We start from the raw sequence: 16385 nt of genomic DNA, 5'->3' as shown, positions 1-16385 counted from the left end.
GACAGGCCATGGTAAATTATTCTGTGTTGATTGGAGTCATTTCAAAAGCATTAGAGGCCATTGTGAGCAGTGTCATTTTTGCAAAGTGCAGTTCTGTGTCTGACCTTTGCTCAAACGGATTGGAATGAACCGAGAATGACCTGTTCCAAGCAATCACATTGTAAAGGTCTGAATAAAAAGGAGCTATTCTTTTCCAGCCTAATCATGTAGGCTAACTGTACTTCACAACTCAATTTTGACTTGGGATAGAATTGTAGCCACCCAATTAGCGATCTCTTTTTAAGATCACCCCTACTTTGACTTGAGGCAGTCAAATGGTTACAAGGTATAACATGCTAATTCCTTTGTGGTCCACTTTAGATAGTAGCTATGACACTGACAGCAAGCAAAAACTCTGGTAGTTGCAGGTAACATTCACATATCTGTCACAACTACGAGCTAGTAGTATGTCTGATACATGTGCACTGTAGTCAGCATATATTGCTCGTATTACAAATAATTAACACTTCTTTTTCCAGACCATGATGTACCTTTCCTGGCTAGTCTAGTTGACAAATGAGCTAGCTTGCTAACATTACAAGCTGTTAGCCTAATAGTCCACTCAGCTCATCACCATAACAACACAGCAGCTAGCTGGCAGAGCCAGGAGACCCCCCTGTCTGGGGCGACAGTGCAGTCAGTACCTTGGTGGATTTGTAAGTTAACTTGTAGCTGATTGACAGACAGGTTGTTTACACTGGCGAGCTAACCCTTCCCCAGATATAGCTACTGTTCCACCTCAGATAGCATAGTTAGCATAGTTAGCATAGCATAGTTAGCTACCTAGCCTCAGATAGCATAGTTAGCATAGCATAGTTAGCATAGTTAGCATAGCATAGTTCGCTACCTAGCTGACATCGAACAAAAGAGAGGAGCTAGGCGTGCTAGCTAGCTTTGACCCCCAAGCTATGTTTTTGCATGTTAGCATGCGGACAAGAGAGACCTTTTACACATGTCAGGTAAAGGTCCGCAGCAGTGTATGTCTAACAAATATCAGGAAAATAATTTGTACACATACCCCAGATCCTGCTGTTCCCAACACGGACCTCAACAACCTTGATTTCCCTTTAAAACTATCCTCTCTGTCGGGCCCCCCACACGAATTTGCGTGGCACTCGAGCACCGACACTGTAACTGTAGTCTTTTCGTCCTGAATGTCCATCACAAACCCGCCTTTAGACATCGTAGTAAGACTACATTACCCAGTAACATGGTGACAGAGGCAGGGCAACAACGACCCAGCCTACCGACGACCAATGAAAAGTTTATGTTCCCAGGCTTCACGTAATAAATAAATAAATAACGAAATAAATAAAATACGCTAATGCCACAGATGAAATAAAATAGCTCTAATACAACATCCCCTCCGTCAAATGTATCAACGGGTGAACTTGCTACTGGATATGTGTCAGTTATGTGTTATTCAACGAATTAAATAAATAGATATATAATAAATTAGAGAAGCAAGAGACAGAAGAGATACGCCCGCCCGCCTGCCAAACACCTGCCTTTGCCAAGACAAGTCTACAGAACAGTGGTTCCAAACCAATGCAAAACAAAAAAGGCTTGCAGGACGTTTGCTAAAAGAATAGGACTACAGCATTTTTCACAGATGTTAAATGTATTCCCATCATATATATGCCTAAATTGATCTATTGTCCCTCATACTGGGTGAATCATGTTGACTCGGGACAGAATCCAGTTTAACGGGTTCATAGGTCTCCTCCTAGATGTCAACTATGTCAACTATGTTCGTACGATACAACCTGTACCTGTATAGAGTACAATAAAACACAATGGTGCACGCAAGCTTGAAGGACGGACGTCTATGGAGGAAAGTCTCTCTCCCTTCAATGAAAGGTAACATTATGGCTTAAATGATGTCTTACATGTGTGGTTATCATGAATATGTTGTACGTCTAGTCCAATTAATTGGCCATGTTAAGTAGAGTCAAACGTAGGATCTAATTGTATATTGTGTCATGGGAGTATTGCTCTGAAAACCTCCTGGACATATAAACCCCTCAAAAAAAGTTCGGAAACGTTATTTTGGTTGATTATTCCTCCCCTTTAATAATACCAATTGGTATTGTATTTTATATCGTTGGAAAGCCTGATTAGTCACCTTTACAACGAGGAACAACTTGTAAGGATCATGCAAAAACCAATTGGTATTATTAAAGGGGAGGAAGAATCGACTGAAATAACGTTTCCAAACTTTTTTTTGAGGAGTTTATATCATATTCATTTATATAGAATGATAATATTTCATTTAGAAAAAATGCTGGAAAGTACATGAAAGTTGAAAATGATAACATGATAACAACAGTAGATTAATTAATCAAGTTTCAAGTTTTTTATTGAATATTCTTTTTGCAGTTTGTGAAACTGAAATACAAGAATATTTACAGTCACGTCAACATCAATGAAATGAAATACCACATAAAAATATAAAACACAATTTTGGATAAAAACAGTGATAATAACTTAGTGATAATGATATATATATATATATATATATATGGGATATAATATTTTCCTCTTACTGCCAGAATCACAGTGAATATTCCCATCACTGATGTTATTATCATCATCATCATCATCATCATCATCATCAGTATCATCATCAGTATCGGTATATATGTTACGGTACATGTGGGAATACGGTACATCATGTGGGAAAACTAGGGTTAGGGTTAGGTGCTAGGGTTAGGGTTAGGGTTAGGGTTAGACATGCCAGCATGGACCAAGTCGACGTAGCACCTATCCCTAACCCTAGTTTTCCCACATGTACCGTATTCCCACATGTACCGTAACATATACATTTTAATAATCATATTTGTGGTTATCTCAGCAGGGTGTGGAGGACCTGATGAATGATGGGTCTGTTACTCTGCAGTTCTCTCTGGGCTGTCATGTTGGTCCTGAGTGATGCAGCCTCCCCCCAGCGCTGCCTCGACAGAGACAACCACACACAGTCTTTCCTCTCCTTGAGCCAGACTCCCCCCCGCCGGGTGGAACGTTCCACCAGTGGCCTGGAACCCCTTTATAACTTTGCCCGTGTTTTTCTCGAGTCAGTACAGCCGAATCCTTTCCCAGAGGGTAGGGAACATTGACACCCCTCTTGTTGATTTATGATGCATTATGACTTGTTGATTTAGGATGTATTCCTTCCAATCATATCTGTTGCACAGGGGAGTTTTTCATTATGGACAACAAATAAATTTTTAATCTGTGGTTTTTTAATGAAGCCTTTTATGTCTCATAATCACAAGCAATTCCATTTCCACATAAAAGTGACTTCATTTTCTTTATGCCAATAGTGTAGCTTCTAAATCCTGTTGCTCCCAAAACAAACAATGACGTTGCAAATGCTTCATTTCAGATATCATCTCTAGGGTGGTTCATAATCAACCACAGGACATTCCTCAGGTAAGAGACAGTGATCGTAGCCAACCCTCGACCTCTGCGTCTTTACTCCAATACCATGGGAACCTTGCTTTCAAACGGCACACATGAAAGCTAAGAATCTAGGTGTGATTATAGATTCTGACTTAAACATTCTAATTTTATGCACCCAGATTGTGGAATGCACTGCCAGTTTACATTAGGGATGCAATCTCAGCAAATATGTTCAAGTCAAGACTAAAAACCCATCTTTTTAATATTGCCTTTAAATTACAAAATCATTTAATTATGATTATATAATTATTGGAGCACTTTGAGCTGCAACGTTTGCAGGAAAAGCACTATACAAATAAAAAGTTATTATTATTATTATTATTACTACGTCTTCATATTTCAGATCCTATTTCTGTTCTCTTAATAACAACGGTAAGGCGTGGAGGCAGAAATCGTCTTAGACGGGCTCAGATTTCTACCTCCGCTGTTTTGAATGATACTTCTTCATGTATCAATGTCAAAGGGGCATGGAGAAGATTAGTCTTGTCACAACAATGATTCTGAGCCCTTCAGATCAGTTCAACCTCAGTTCCTAGATGTGTTTCCCACAACTGATTTCAGGCAGTAAGGCTCCCACCTGCCATAACCGTATGAGGATTTGCTCTCTCATAAGAACAGCTTGTGATACCAATCCTAATCATTATGAATGTCCTGTATTTTAAATGCTGATTTTGCTTATTCTTTGTCGTTTTGATTGTTTTGATCTGTATGTCACGGGTGTTTCCTCCCTCTCAACAGCTGCTGCGATATGAGGCAGGGTACCTGGTGTGTTTGATTCTGGCTGTGCTCTACCTGTTACTCATGCCCATCGCTGGTGGAGTTCTGGCCTGGAAGCATTCCTGCACTCATGCCATGAAGGCAGAGATTAGCCCCCAGTCACCAACACCGTCATCATGCCACCATCAAGACATTGGCGTGGCAGCTTGCTTAATTCTCATCACCTTTTTACTCCTGTAAGAAAGTCTCTGGTTTCTCCCTCTCTCTAGTTGTATTGTTATGTTCATATATTATATATCTGGTGTCTTTTTGACTGTGCAGATATTAATGGATGTGTTTGTGTGCAGGATAGGGGTGATTCTAGGCATAAGGACAAATGGTACAGTCCGTGAGAGCATGCACCCGAACCTGAATCATTTGGAAACCAATGCAGGGATCATTGAAGACCGTCTGAATTCTATTCCTCAGGTTTGGCTGACACCATAACACTCCACCCACAAGATATTTCCGCTCTCTTAGATAGTTGGTATATTATTCTTGACTTTTGTTCTAATAGTTACTCATATAAACTGCTAACACCCAAGAGAATACCAACTTTCCAAGTGATTAGAAGGATTCTTTGTCTTTTGTTCCACTTGACATTTGTTTTGTACTTGACATTTACATAAGATACAGCATTTATTTTCCTTTCCAGAATGTGGAAACCATCATGGAACAGTACTCCATTCCCAAGGCAGAAGTTTTAAAGGCTATAAATGGTAATACAATTGATGTGGTTGGGTTGGTTATGTTGACCTGAGTTTGATGTTGTTGGGGTGGTTATGTTTGAAAAAGAAGAGAACACACCGCAGAAAACTAGGGAGAGGTGCTGGAGACGGAGCAGAATATTAAAGGATAAAGTAGAAGCCGCACACTCTCGTTCCAGATGCAAAAAGTCTTTGTCAAGTCTTACAAACAAACTGGTGCATGTCAGCCATTACATAGACAGGTGTTAAATAAACAGGTGTAGGCTGGACTGAATGAGCAGCACCTGTGAGGACACACCAACATTAGATGACACATTACGTCATACATACATTAACAACACAGTTGGTGTTACATATAAGTTATCAAAAGGGTTAGTTATGTTTACCTGAGTTTTGTTCTTCAAGTTGAATGTCCTCTCTGTTAAAGATGTTCATAAATATACTGACATATGCAATCCTCTATACTATACTATACAATACAATACTCTACACTATACTTCCAGATGCTGATGACACCATTGGTGCAACGTTGATCTCATCCTTCAACAGTGACGTCAACAAAGCTCTGGCTGACTTGTCGGCTTCTGTTGAAGGTGTGTTTCCTGTTATATAATTATAATATCATATTTTTGCTCCTTCACATTCCATTGATAACATGTCCCAGGTTTTGTAATAATAATAATAATAATAATAATAATAATAATAATAATAATAATACAATTCTTACTGAGATACAGGGAGTGTGCCTTTCTCTCTGGGCATACCTTACCTCCTATGATCACAAGTTCACAACCCACAGAGTTTTCATTGTCCCTGTTTTCTTTGTATACATTCATAAGGATGTACAGTAAGATTACACCCAGTCTTCAACAAGTCTTCTTGAAGGTTCTTGACAAGTCTACTTGATCTACTTGATGGCTGTCTTAATGTCGTTTCTGATCTTTTTTTATTCAGGTACTGGATGTGAATAAATGTTTGTGGCATACAGTACATGTACCTTTCTCACTGCATATCCTCAGATGCCAATGGTACCATTGAGAACCTGCAGATGGTTCAGAGGAAGAGGACGGCCCTGCAGACCAGACAGACAGCCCTCCAAAGCCAGCTCCTGAAACTGCAGAATCGACTGAAGGTCCTTGAAGATTCCTGCCAAGTCTGTGACGTCCCTGACCCTAGCAATCTGGAAACAGTTGCTGACTATAGTCTGGTATGCTATACCCTATGTCTACCCCTAATCCAGGTTGGCCTCTAATCCAGGTTGCATGTCTGGTGGCAGCAAAGGATTCAGCTTCCGATCAATGAAAACAAAATGTACCCTTTAGATTGTGGATGTTACGTCTGGTATTAGTTGATATTACAGTCTGGTATTAGTTGATGTTACAGTCTGGTATGAGTTGATATTACAGTCTGGTATTAGTTGATGTTACAGTCTGGTATTAGTTGATGTTACAGTCTGGTATTAGTTGATATTACAGTCTGGTATTAGTTGATGTTACAGTCTGGTATTAGTTGATGTTACAGGAATTGCAATTGTGTTTTTACGGCAGATCCCCAGTGTGGATGACAAGTTGGAGGGAATGCCACCTGCCTCCGACCTTGAAGGCCTTGTTGAACAAGTGAGCATGAACAGGATTGGGTTAATCAATCAAATGTCCAAGTTAAAGGTTCAATGCAATGGTTACGGGAATTACATTTTGGTTGTATGCATTTTACAATTAGAAAATGTACATTTTCTTATAACATAGATAGAGAATTGAAATTATATATGATATATCTTACCGCATTGAACAGGATATCATCAAACTGAAATCATCTGTTTATCTGACGGAATACATCTTTACTAGGGTAACTTATCCTTCCATGCCATCCCTCAACTTTGTTCAGACCAAGTAGCACCCACAGTAGAAGGTGAGAGTAATCCTACAGGAATAAAACAATTTCTTCTCTAGAAATAACTCATGTGCTGTCATTGACAATCTTCTCAAAGCAATTCCCAGTTAAATAGCTATGGGTCAAACCTGCAATTTGATACAGTTACATTACCGATACATTATTATGAACATATGAAATGCTGCATGACCTCTCTCTCTCTCCAAGTCGTCTTACACTTTGGATATTATCTTAACTAATGTGCACTCTTTCCTCTTTTTGTTGTTGTTTTTTTTTTTTTCATAATAGCTCTCATGTTAGAACTGAATGTGACGCAAGAGCGGTTAACGAACTCCAGCTCGAATTTCCCGTCTCTCCAGTCTCTCACTGACGCTGTGTCTAAGATCAGAGTGTCTGTGAGGCGTTTCACAGGTCCACTACTGCTCTTTGACTATGTCAGGTAATATTTATATATAATATAACTGTCATAATGATGTTTATCAATCATAGAACTGTATTATTACAGCAGCACCTGATCAGTAAAGTATCTCTGTATTCTAGACACATAAAGTGGCAATCTGGAATTCAAACAATATTCAACAAAGCGGTTACCCCACCACTACTGTTTTGGTGAACAGTTGAGGGATGGGGCAGGAAAAAAATTAACCACTCTTGAATTCATAGATGGAGCTATGGATGCACGGACTAACCATCAATGAGATCAAAATGATAGTTTTAACAAAATGTTGGAGGTATACAGTGAAAACCGGGAATGCCGACATGTGTGAAAGGGAGCAACACGGCAATTGTCGGGCAATTAGCTCATGTGTGAACGGCGAAAATCACTGGCGGGCCCAGGTTGGGATTCCATGTAATATACAGGGAATTATGTGTGAAAGGGGCTTTCGTTGACTAGCGATGTGTCATTGATTTTTCAACAACGCGGAAATGTATCACATTTTCCGAAAGATCTATTGGCATGGTTCCAAAGGAAGTTATGTACTTCAGGGTGGTTTGCGCCCGCATGCCTGACCATGTGACAACGGTATTTAGATTTCCTCTCACGTAGCCATGTAACCAGTGGCGGCTGGTGATAAAAATGTTGGGTGGGGCACAGGTTATGGGGGCATGCTCCACGGGGAAGAATATCAACTTTAAAATCTGGATTTACAGTCGATTTTAGCATGAGAATATATATATAACTTATTAAAGGGCAAACTGCAAACACAACAAAAATATAATGCACAACAACTGACAAATCAACTGGAATAGTCTTTGTTAGCAGAGTAGACCTAATGTTAACAGAATGGACTTATACCCTTTGTCTATCTGTGCAGCGGTAAGGTGAATAATTCTAGCAGTACTGTCCAGACAGTTGTCTTGTTTAGCCATTCAACTAGGCATTCAACTAGGCATTCAACTAGGCATTCAACTAGGCATTCAATTAGGCATTCAACTAGGCATTCAATGGAGAAAGACATGGAACACAATGCAATTGTGATAATAAATGTGTTCTTTGTTACTTCTTTAATTACATTAAAGTGTACCTTTCTATTATCATACAATATTTCCTTGAACATGTAAACTCTATAATCATACAGTTGTCTTTCTATTAGTTGTCATACTGAACTGTTTGTTATCATCCTGAACTATCTCTGTTGCTCACCTCACCTCAGTTCTGTCTCTATTGCCCTCCTCTCCTGTTGTCTGTCTCTCTGTTGCTCTCCTCTCCTGTTGTCTGTCTCTCTGTTGCTCTCCTCTCCTGTTGTCTGTCCGAATATCGGTTGTTAAGTCGCGACGTGTTTCCGGGTCCAAAGTTGGCTGAGGCGCTGTCTTCGAAATGCCGCAATAATAATAATAATGAATTATATTTATATAGCGCTTTTCCGAGGCTCAAATACCCTGACAATATGGGGAAAACAGGAAAGTGCTGTGTCCCTTGTTGTATGAATAGATCCGAGTCTAAAAAACGATTAAACTGTCATTCTACCGCTGTAGTACACTGGTATTCTGGTGCGGAGAATTTCTGGTTTGGACCCGGAAATTGCAAAACGTCATGTTTGACGTCAGACTTAACAACCGGATATTCAGGGCTCTCAAGTCTCACGCATTTTTTTTATTTTACTACCCCTAGTGGTAGTGGCCCTAGGCTGCAGCCTAGGTAAGCCTATAATCTGCGCATGCTCGGGGCCCATTTTTTGCGCCCCGACCGAGAAATAGGAGACAGCCAATTGGAGCGCTGCTACAGCTCACGTGTAAGCCAAAAGTATTTGGACTGCCATAGACTGCCATTCGTCCGGTGTCCCCGACTCCCTATCCTATGTATTTTCACAGTGAATTTTACACACACACAGATACAATGTTTATTGTATTGGAGGATTTTTAATTAATGCTGATAGGCGCCGACAGAATATCAGCCGCATTTTATGAATAAACTATTTTTATTAAAAAAAAACTTTTACAAGTAGCAACTAGGAAGTGGGGGCGCTTTGGAAGGTGGGGGCGGCGCCCTAGCGCCCTCTATTGGCCAGCCGCCACTGCTTGTAACTATTCTGATACCATCTTCACCAGACATTGGTAGACAGCTGTCTTGTCACCTACATGTGTCCCATAGTCCAGTTCAGTACCACATTTGTGTCAACATCATGTGTTTCTGATCAGATGATTCTTGTTTTCGCTGTGTTCTCTTTGGCGCCCCCTGCAGGTGGGCAGTGGCAGCTGCGCTCTGCACTGTGATGCTGGTCGTGGTCATTCTGCTGGTGGCTGCTCTCTGTCTTGGCTTGCCTGTGCTGTTCAACCCCACCGTCTACTCCACATACCCACAGGCCCGCCTAGAACACACAGCGGTCAGCCTGTTCAAGGCGTAAGTACCTCACTGAGCTATGAACTGACATGTGATCAGATATATCGTGACGTTAGAATTATAAGGTTCTATCTCCATTTTTGTCAAAATTGAGTTTTTTACATAATCTGATCCATTAGGTGTTTATGAATGCCTGTGTGGTGTTATTTTTTAAATGTTGACATTAATAAAATACAAAGGTTCCATCTCACAAAACATAATGGAATGTAAAAACGTTGACGCTCAATATCTCTGAACTACCCTAAACGGAGATAGAACCTTATAATTCTAAGCTCACGATATTCTGCCTTGCATCTGCTCCTCACAGCTTCGAGGTCCTTTTGAGACATGATGGTTTTGTTGTAAGGACCTTTCTAGCCGTGCTGGCTGTGTCGGTCTACATTAGCTTGTTGTGATTATGGTTCCACAGCGCCGTGGTGCTGAGCCTCCTGTTCTCCTGGCTGTTCATCATCATGGTCTTCGTCACCTTGTTCATCGGGGGGAATGTCCACACCTTGGGCTGCAGGAGTTGGGCTCGTGGCCAGATCTTCCATGTAAGGGTTCCCAAACATGCTTGTATGTCAAGTCAGGTCATGCTGCTTACTGTACATAAATAGGGTTCAACAGCCTGTTGAATAAATCCCCCCCAAAATGTGAAAGGACAAAACTGTGTATTCAACTGTATCGTTCCGTTCACACAGTTTGTAGACCAGCGTATGGATCTGTTTATCAGTGTCAACGTCGCTAACGGCTCGGAGACCAACCAGACTCTCAGACTGAACTCCAGCTCCTCTGCCATCTACCGGTAAAAACTCTAACATCTAACAATAGCCAGGCCTGTTCTGTCATGGCACCACGCATTCCACAATGACTCCTGATTTTCACTACTACATTGTTTTCTCTGGCCAGTCAAACTGCATTCTTCTAACTGTTGGAACACTCTGTTTCTGGGTTAACACAATATCTGCCCTGTCACTCTGCTCTTTGTTCTAGTGGGTGCGCGAGGGGCCGCTCTCTGTTCCAGAGCATGGAGATGAACCAGCTGTTTGACCTGGAGGACTTTCTGAATGCCAGCAAGGTTTTTTTGTCATCAAATGTGGCATATTCATATTTCACTGTGTGCTAATTCTGACTGATTGCACATGTGTCATGTTTTGGAACGGTGGCCAATGATTCTGTACATCTTTGACTTAGATTTTTTAATGAAAAACCTGTACCTGTACCTTCCCAAAAAAACGTCTTCTCCTTCCATTTAGTACATGGAGGGATTCCAGCAGACAGCTGAGAATCTGTCAGTCAACGTGGGTGACTTGAAGCTGCTGCCTGACCAAGGGAGACAGGGTCTGCTGGAGTTTAGAGACAGTGGGATAGACAGTATCGACTATGAGATGTTCTTACTGCTGGTATGAAGGAGTGTGTGTGTGTGTGTGTGTGTGTGTGTGTGTGTGTGTGTGTGTGTGTGTGTGTGTGCGTAGGTGTTCAATCTGTACTTTGCATAGACAGCTACTGTCCATCACAGTTCTATGTGTATTGCCACTACAGCTCAGCCAGCCAGTTATGAAGAGAGACCTCGCGGCTTTTGCAGATGAACTGGACGAGAAGGCGGAACTTCCAGTGAGTTTTCATGAGATAAGATATACATCTACATAAAAAAAATAAAAATAATAACAGACACCTTTATCCAAAGCGACTTACAACAAGTACAGTGGGGGAAATAAGTATTCAACGCATCAACAATTTTGAATTCAACATATTTCCCTTGCAGCTCTTCACATGAAATGTAGACCAGACATCGGTATTAACTCAATAAAACTACACAGCTAAAGAAATTGTAACACTACAATACATAAAAAACGTTATGTGCAGTAAAGGAAGTATAGCCAGTGGATATTCTGTTCAGCCCCAATCTTCTTAAGTTTAAAAACAAAAGGACAGTAGCAGTGAACGGTGTATATTGTAATCTAGAGCATTATGCACTATTGTATATCCCTAGGCAAATGAGAAAATCAAAGAAAATTTGACAGCAGAGGCTGCAAACACCAGACAACTGGATGACATGGCCAAGCAGCAGACGTCGGATGCAGTGAGTTCTATTCTCAAATAAGTTGATGTGGGAAAAAAAAAACGTTTACATCATCATGTGATCTATAATCAGTTTGACTCATGCCAGCTATCAGTGAATGCCCTTGTCTTCGCCGGTCCATTATTTCATTTTGTCATCACTCAGGGAATAATGAACACAAGCGTGACAGCCTTGAGGGAGATCAGCAAAACCTACAAGGTACGGGTTAATGACTGAAAAGGATCGCTTGAAATCGGGTGTGTCTAAATCGCAGGTGGACTATCCGGTTTGTGGGTGATTGAAGCAGCATTCCCTTACCAGATAATTTCTCTCATCCTATAGGCCAATGTGAAAACCACCCTGGACAGCTTCAGCCGAACTGAAGTTGCTCTCCGCACGCAGGTCCCTCTCATCACAGGGAACGTAAGAGACCTTTTTTTCCTCCACGTTCTTCACCGTGGCTGACAAATCAAAAAGTGGAAGTCAAAAAGGTGTATGATGGGGGGCCGAGTATAACAAGAGAAAGATATGGAGTGGCCAAAAATAGAATGCAATGTTGTTGTTGTTTTTTTAACAGGGCTAGGCCCTTTTCCTATGCGTGTATATAGACTCACTTGCTATGCAGTTTTAATGAGGAGCTTTTCACTATAGCTGCAATAAATGAAGACTCTTGTTTACTCCAGGGGTTTTTACTAGCTACAGTATGGTGGTTCCATGGCACAGTTCCATATCACACTGAGCGTGTTTTATTCTCTGACAGGTGACTCTGTGTATTTTGGAGAAAGGACAGCAATCCCTGGTCCGGTACCTAGATTGGGTCCGTCATACGGTAGGTATACTAACATACCGCAAGATTACAGAAAGGATTTAGTCTTGTCACTTTGCTCAGTGATTCAGAACATTATGCCGACACGCTGACATACCGTGACGTTTTTTTTTTTTTTACATAATCTGATCCATTAAGTGTTTATTAATGCCTGTGTGGTGTTGTTTTTATAGTTAGTAATTAATAAAATACAAAGGTTCCATCTCACAAAACATAATGGAATGTAAAAACTTTGACACTCAATATCTCTGAACTGCCCTAAACGGAGATAGAACCTTATAATTCTAAGCTCATGATACTGTAGCGTAGCCTACTAGAAACCGACAAACCTAAAATGGTAGAGAGGTAAGTACTCATTCTGACTGTAAATTAACTGTAAATCATTGTCGTCGTTTGTTTTCACCCTTTGGTGTTTGGTGAGTTAAGGATATTGTGTAAGTGGCGAGTAATGATTCAGTTCCTCATACTTGATTTTCAGTATAATAGTTGTAAAAGTTACCAAAGCAGTTCTGGTGAGGACACAAACTTACGAGTGTTTGGATGTTCTGTGAGTGACAACTTGCCTTCGTGTTAACAGATCTTGAATGATGTCCTGGGTTGCCATTGGCTGGCTGTGTCTTTAGACAACGTGTACACAGCAGTCTGTCTGAATGTGATTGGTCCATGGGTGAGTAACATCTGTGTCACAATGTTCCATCCATACAGTACATGCACTTGTGACTGGATTAAATCATCCATTGCCTCTCGAAAAAGACATTTGTGTTGCGTCGAACATGCTTTAAAAACAAAGGGGTTACATCAGTACAAATACAACAAATAATAATAATAATAACAATAATACATTAGACTTATATAGCGCTTTTCTAGACACTCAAAGACGCTTTACAAATTGAAAAGATTGAGTAGTAACATAAAAAGAAACAAAAAATAAATAAAAGAAAGTATAGAGGTCTAATTCATTTTTTTATTACTAAATCAAAATCTACGTGTCTTTGTAGGACAATCTACTCTGTATACTGCAATTACACCTAGATTTCGGTCTGAGAAGCGGCGAACAAGCAACGCCAGCGTCCTCTCTCGACCGGCATTTTTTTAAAAAAAGTGGTCATATCATATCTATCATATCTATCATATCTATACATCATATCTATCATATCATGTCTATCATATCTACATCATATCATATTATAATTTTTTGATTACTAAATCTAAATCTAAGTGTCTTTGTAGGATCTACTCTGTATACTGCAAGTATATCTAGATTTCAGGCGGAGAAGCGGCGAACAAACAACGCCTGCGTCCTCTCTCGATTGGCATCTTTTGAAAAGACGAATACGAAATATGCATATAATAGATGACATTAACAATGTTAGGAACAGGTTACGCTACAGTAAGGTGCAGGTGGCGGCACAATATACGACACCTAATGGGTGGTGGCGGTAGCCTCCAGGCTAGCAATCGGAAGGTCGCTGGTTTGGTCCCTGCCTCAGGAAGATGTGCCCTTGAGCAAGGCACTTAACCCCAATTGCTCCAGGGGCGCCGAATATGGCTGACCCTGTGCCTAGAGCAAAACTACCAAAAAACTACCAAATTCCAACAATGAACTGACAAGTTGTTTGCATGGCCATAAATCAGTCATCCTGGCAACGTGAAGGAAAGTGTCTGTTGCCCGGACATCGAACTCTGGAGACCGTTGGACCAGTTCTTCAACAAGTTTGGCTCGGGGGCTCATTATCCCCCTCCCCCCAGCTCCACCAATGACTCTCCACTCTGTCCTCCTCCCTCCAGCTCCCCCCAGCTCCTCCCGGCTCCCCCCAGGACCCAGCTCCCCCAGCTCCTCCCCCCAGCTCCTCCCCCTGGCTCCCCCCAGCTCCTCCCAGCTCCTCCCCCTGGCTTCCCCGGCTCCTCCCCCTGGCTTCCCCAGCTCCTCCCAGCTCCTCCCAGCTCCCCCCAGCTCCTCCCCCTGGCTCCATTCCCCTCCTTCTTCAGCCCCACCATTTCCTCACTTTACAACTCTTCCGCGCCCCCCATCATTCTGCCCACCCACACATAGCCGATGGTCCCCCCACCACCAATGACCTCCCCGCTCCAGTGTGTTCATCAGTACGGCTCAGGTGAAGAGAGACCTGGGGGAACTCTGCACCAGGAAGGCTGCGGGCCCTGACAGTGTGAGCCCGAGGGTGCTCAAAGTCTGCACGGACCAGCTGTGTGGAGGACTCCAGTAGCTCTTTAACCTCAGCCTCAGTCTGGAAAAGGTTCCATCAATGTGGAAAACATCTTGCCTGGTACCTGTACCAAAGACAAGGAACCCCAGTGTTCTGAATGACTATAGACTGGTAGCCTTGACATCCCACATCTAGAAGACCATGGAAAGACTGGTGCTAGCAAGACATCCTTGGAGTTTTCTTACCAGGCAGACATTGGTGTGGATGATGCCATCATCTACCTGATACACAGAGCTCACTCCGATTTAAACCCCTTTCACACATACAGTATGAGCCTTCCCAGTAGATTCGATGGAATTTCCTGTGTTGGCTTATACGTGAACGTGACTGACCAGGGAAATTCGACCAGGCAATGGACCTATCACTAAGCCACGCCCCCTTTGACAACTCGGACAAACAAACAACGCTTCACTGACAGTGACTGACTGACCGACCGTGCCTGAATGACATTCAATGACTTACAATAGCGGGAGTTGGCAAATTTCTGATTTCTGATTTACTACATGTTTTTTAATAATTAATTAAATAATTTTGCCATTTAGCAGACGCCTTTATCCAAAGCAACTTACAATTACGAATTACAGGGACATTCCCCCTGGAGTAACTGAGGGCTAAGTGCCTTACTCAAGGGCACACTAGTAGTGGTGTGGTTTTCAGGCGGGATTTGAACTCACAACCTTCCGATCACAAGTCCAACTCACTCACAAATCCCAATTGACACTGCAAGTGTTTCCATTACGTTCTGCTGACTGAGCATGTGCTTTAGTCTCAGTCATCTCATTGTCTCATTGTCTCATTGTCTCTCTCTCTCTCTCTCTCTCTCTCTCTCTCTCTTTCTCTGTCTCTGTCTCTCTCTCTCTCTCTCTCTCTCTCTCTCTCTCTCTCTCTCTCTCTCTCTCTCTCTCTCTCTCTGAAGAATGCATTCTGGCTGTGTTTGGGATGGTGTTGTGCATTCCTGGTCCCTGGAGTGATCTTCAGCATCTATACAGCAAGACGCTTGAAGCCCATGCCTACCTCTATTTTTGGGTAAGACGACACATAAACCCAGAACAAGATAGTGTTTTGCCTTGGACCAGAGGTGTTCCCTGAACCTGGTTTGTGGTGTGGGACAGAGAAACCCCTGCTCCTGCGTCAATTCTGACGTTTTATTGCATTGAATTCATTGGCTGCTAAAGAGCTTATTACTTAAGCTCCGCTGCAAATGATCTAAATGATTTTGCTCCCATGGTCCATATTTGAATTGTGTCTTCTTCTTAATTCTTTTTTTTATTTTTATTTTTTTAGACAGACACATTAGACAATACACATTACAATATACATGGGGTGTTCGGGTGAGCTGGCTCAGGTTAGGCATGTATAACAGCATGTAGGCAGCGTTACATAAAAAAGTAAATGAGTATATATGTATATATATATAAACAGTAGCAAAGACTTAGAAAGTGGAGAGCCAAAACATGACTCCATCAGCTCCTATACAGCTTCCCCTAGGTGTTTCCCACCCACAGTTCGACATTGATAACAAAAAATAATACGTAATGGTAATGTCCCTGAGAGAAAAGTAATGCAATTAAACGAAATTTAATTAACACAAACTAAA

At 41.6% G+C, this 16385-nt stretch overlaps 1 protein-coding gene across 1 annotated transcript; it reads left to right on the top strand.

The window, feature by feature from the left end:
- Positions 1 to 2954: 2954 nt before the first annotated feature.
- LOC308157972 (prominin-2-like) lies at positions 2955 to 15818 on the top strand (the record flags this gene model as incomplete). The annotated part of the gene is made up of 20 exons (XM_080531565.1): positions 2955 to 3141; positions 3425 to 3471; positions 4240 to 4454; positions 4566 to 4686; positions 4913 to 4976; positions 5468 to 5557; positions 5984 to 6171; positions 6512 to 6580; positions 6809 to 6872; positions 7266 to 7293; positions 9538 to 9696; positions 10106 to 10229; positions 10377 to 10480; positions 10669 to 10753; positions 10932 to 11078; positions 11669 to 11758; positions 12080 to 12160; positions 12498 to 12566; positions 13141 to 13230; positions 15705 to 15818. 20 exons carry the CDS (start codon positions 2955 to 2957, stop codon positions 15816 to 15818), a joined length of 2136 nt encoding a protein of 711 aa, XP_080387691.1.
- Between the last annotated feature and the right edge of the window lie 567 nt (positions 15819 to 16385).

This window comes from Nansenia antarctica (genome assembly GCF_963989245.1).
Source record: "Nansenia antarctica genome assembly, chromosome: 5".
In the NCBI taxonomy this organism is placed as follows: Eukaryota; Metazoa; Chordata; class Actinopteri; order Argentiniformes; family Microstomatidae; genus Nansenia; species Nansenia antarctica.
This window is presented reverse-complemented; position numbering and strand designations above follow the sequence as displayed.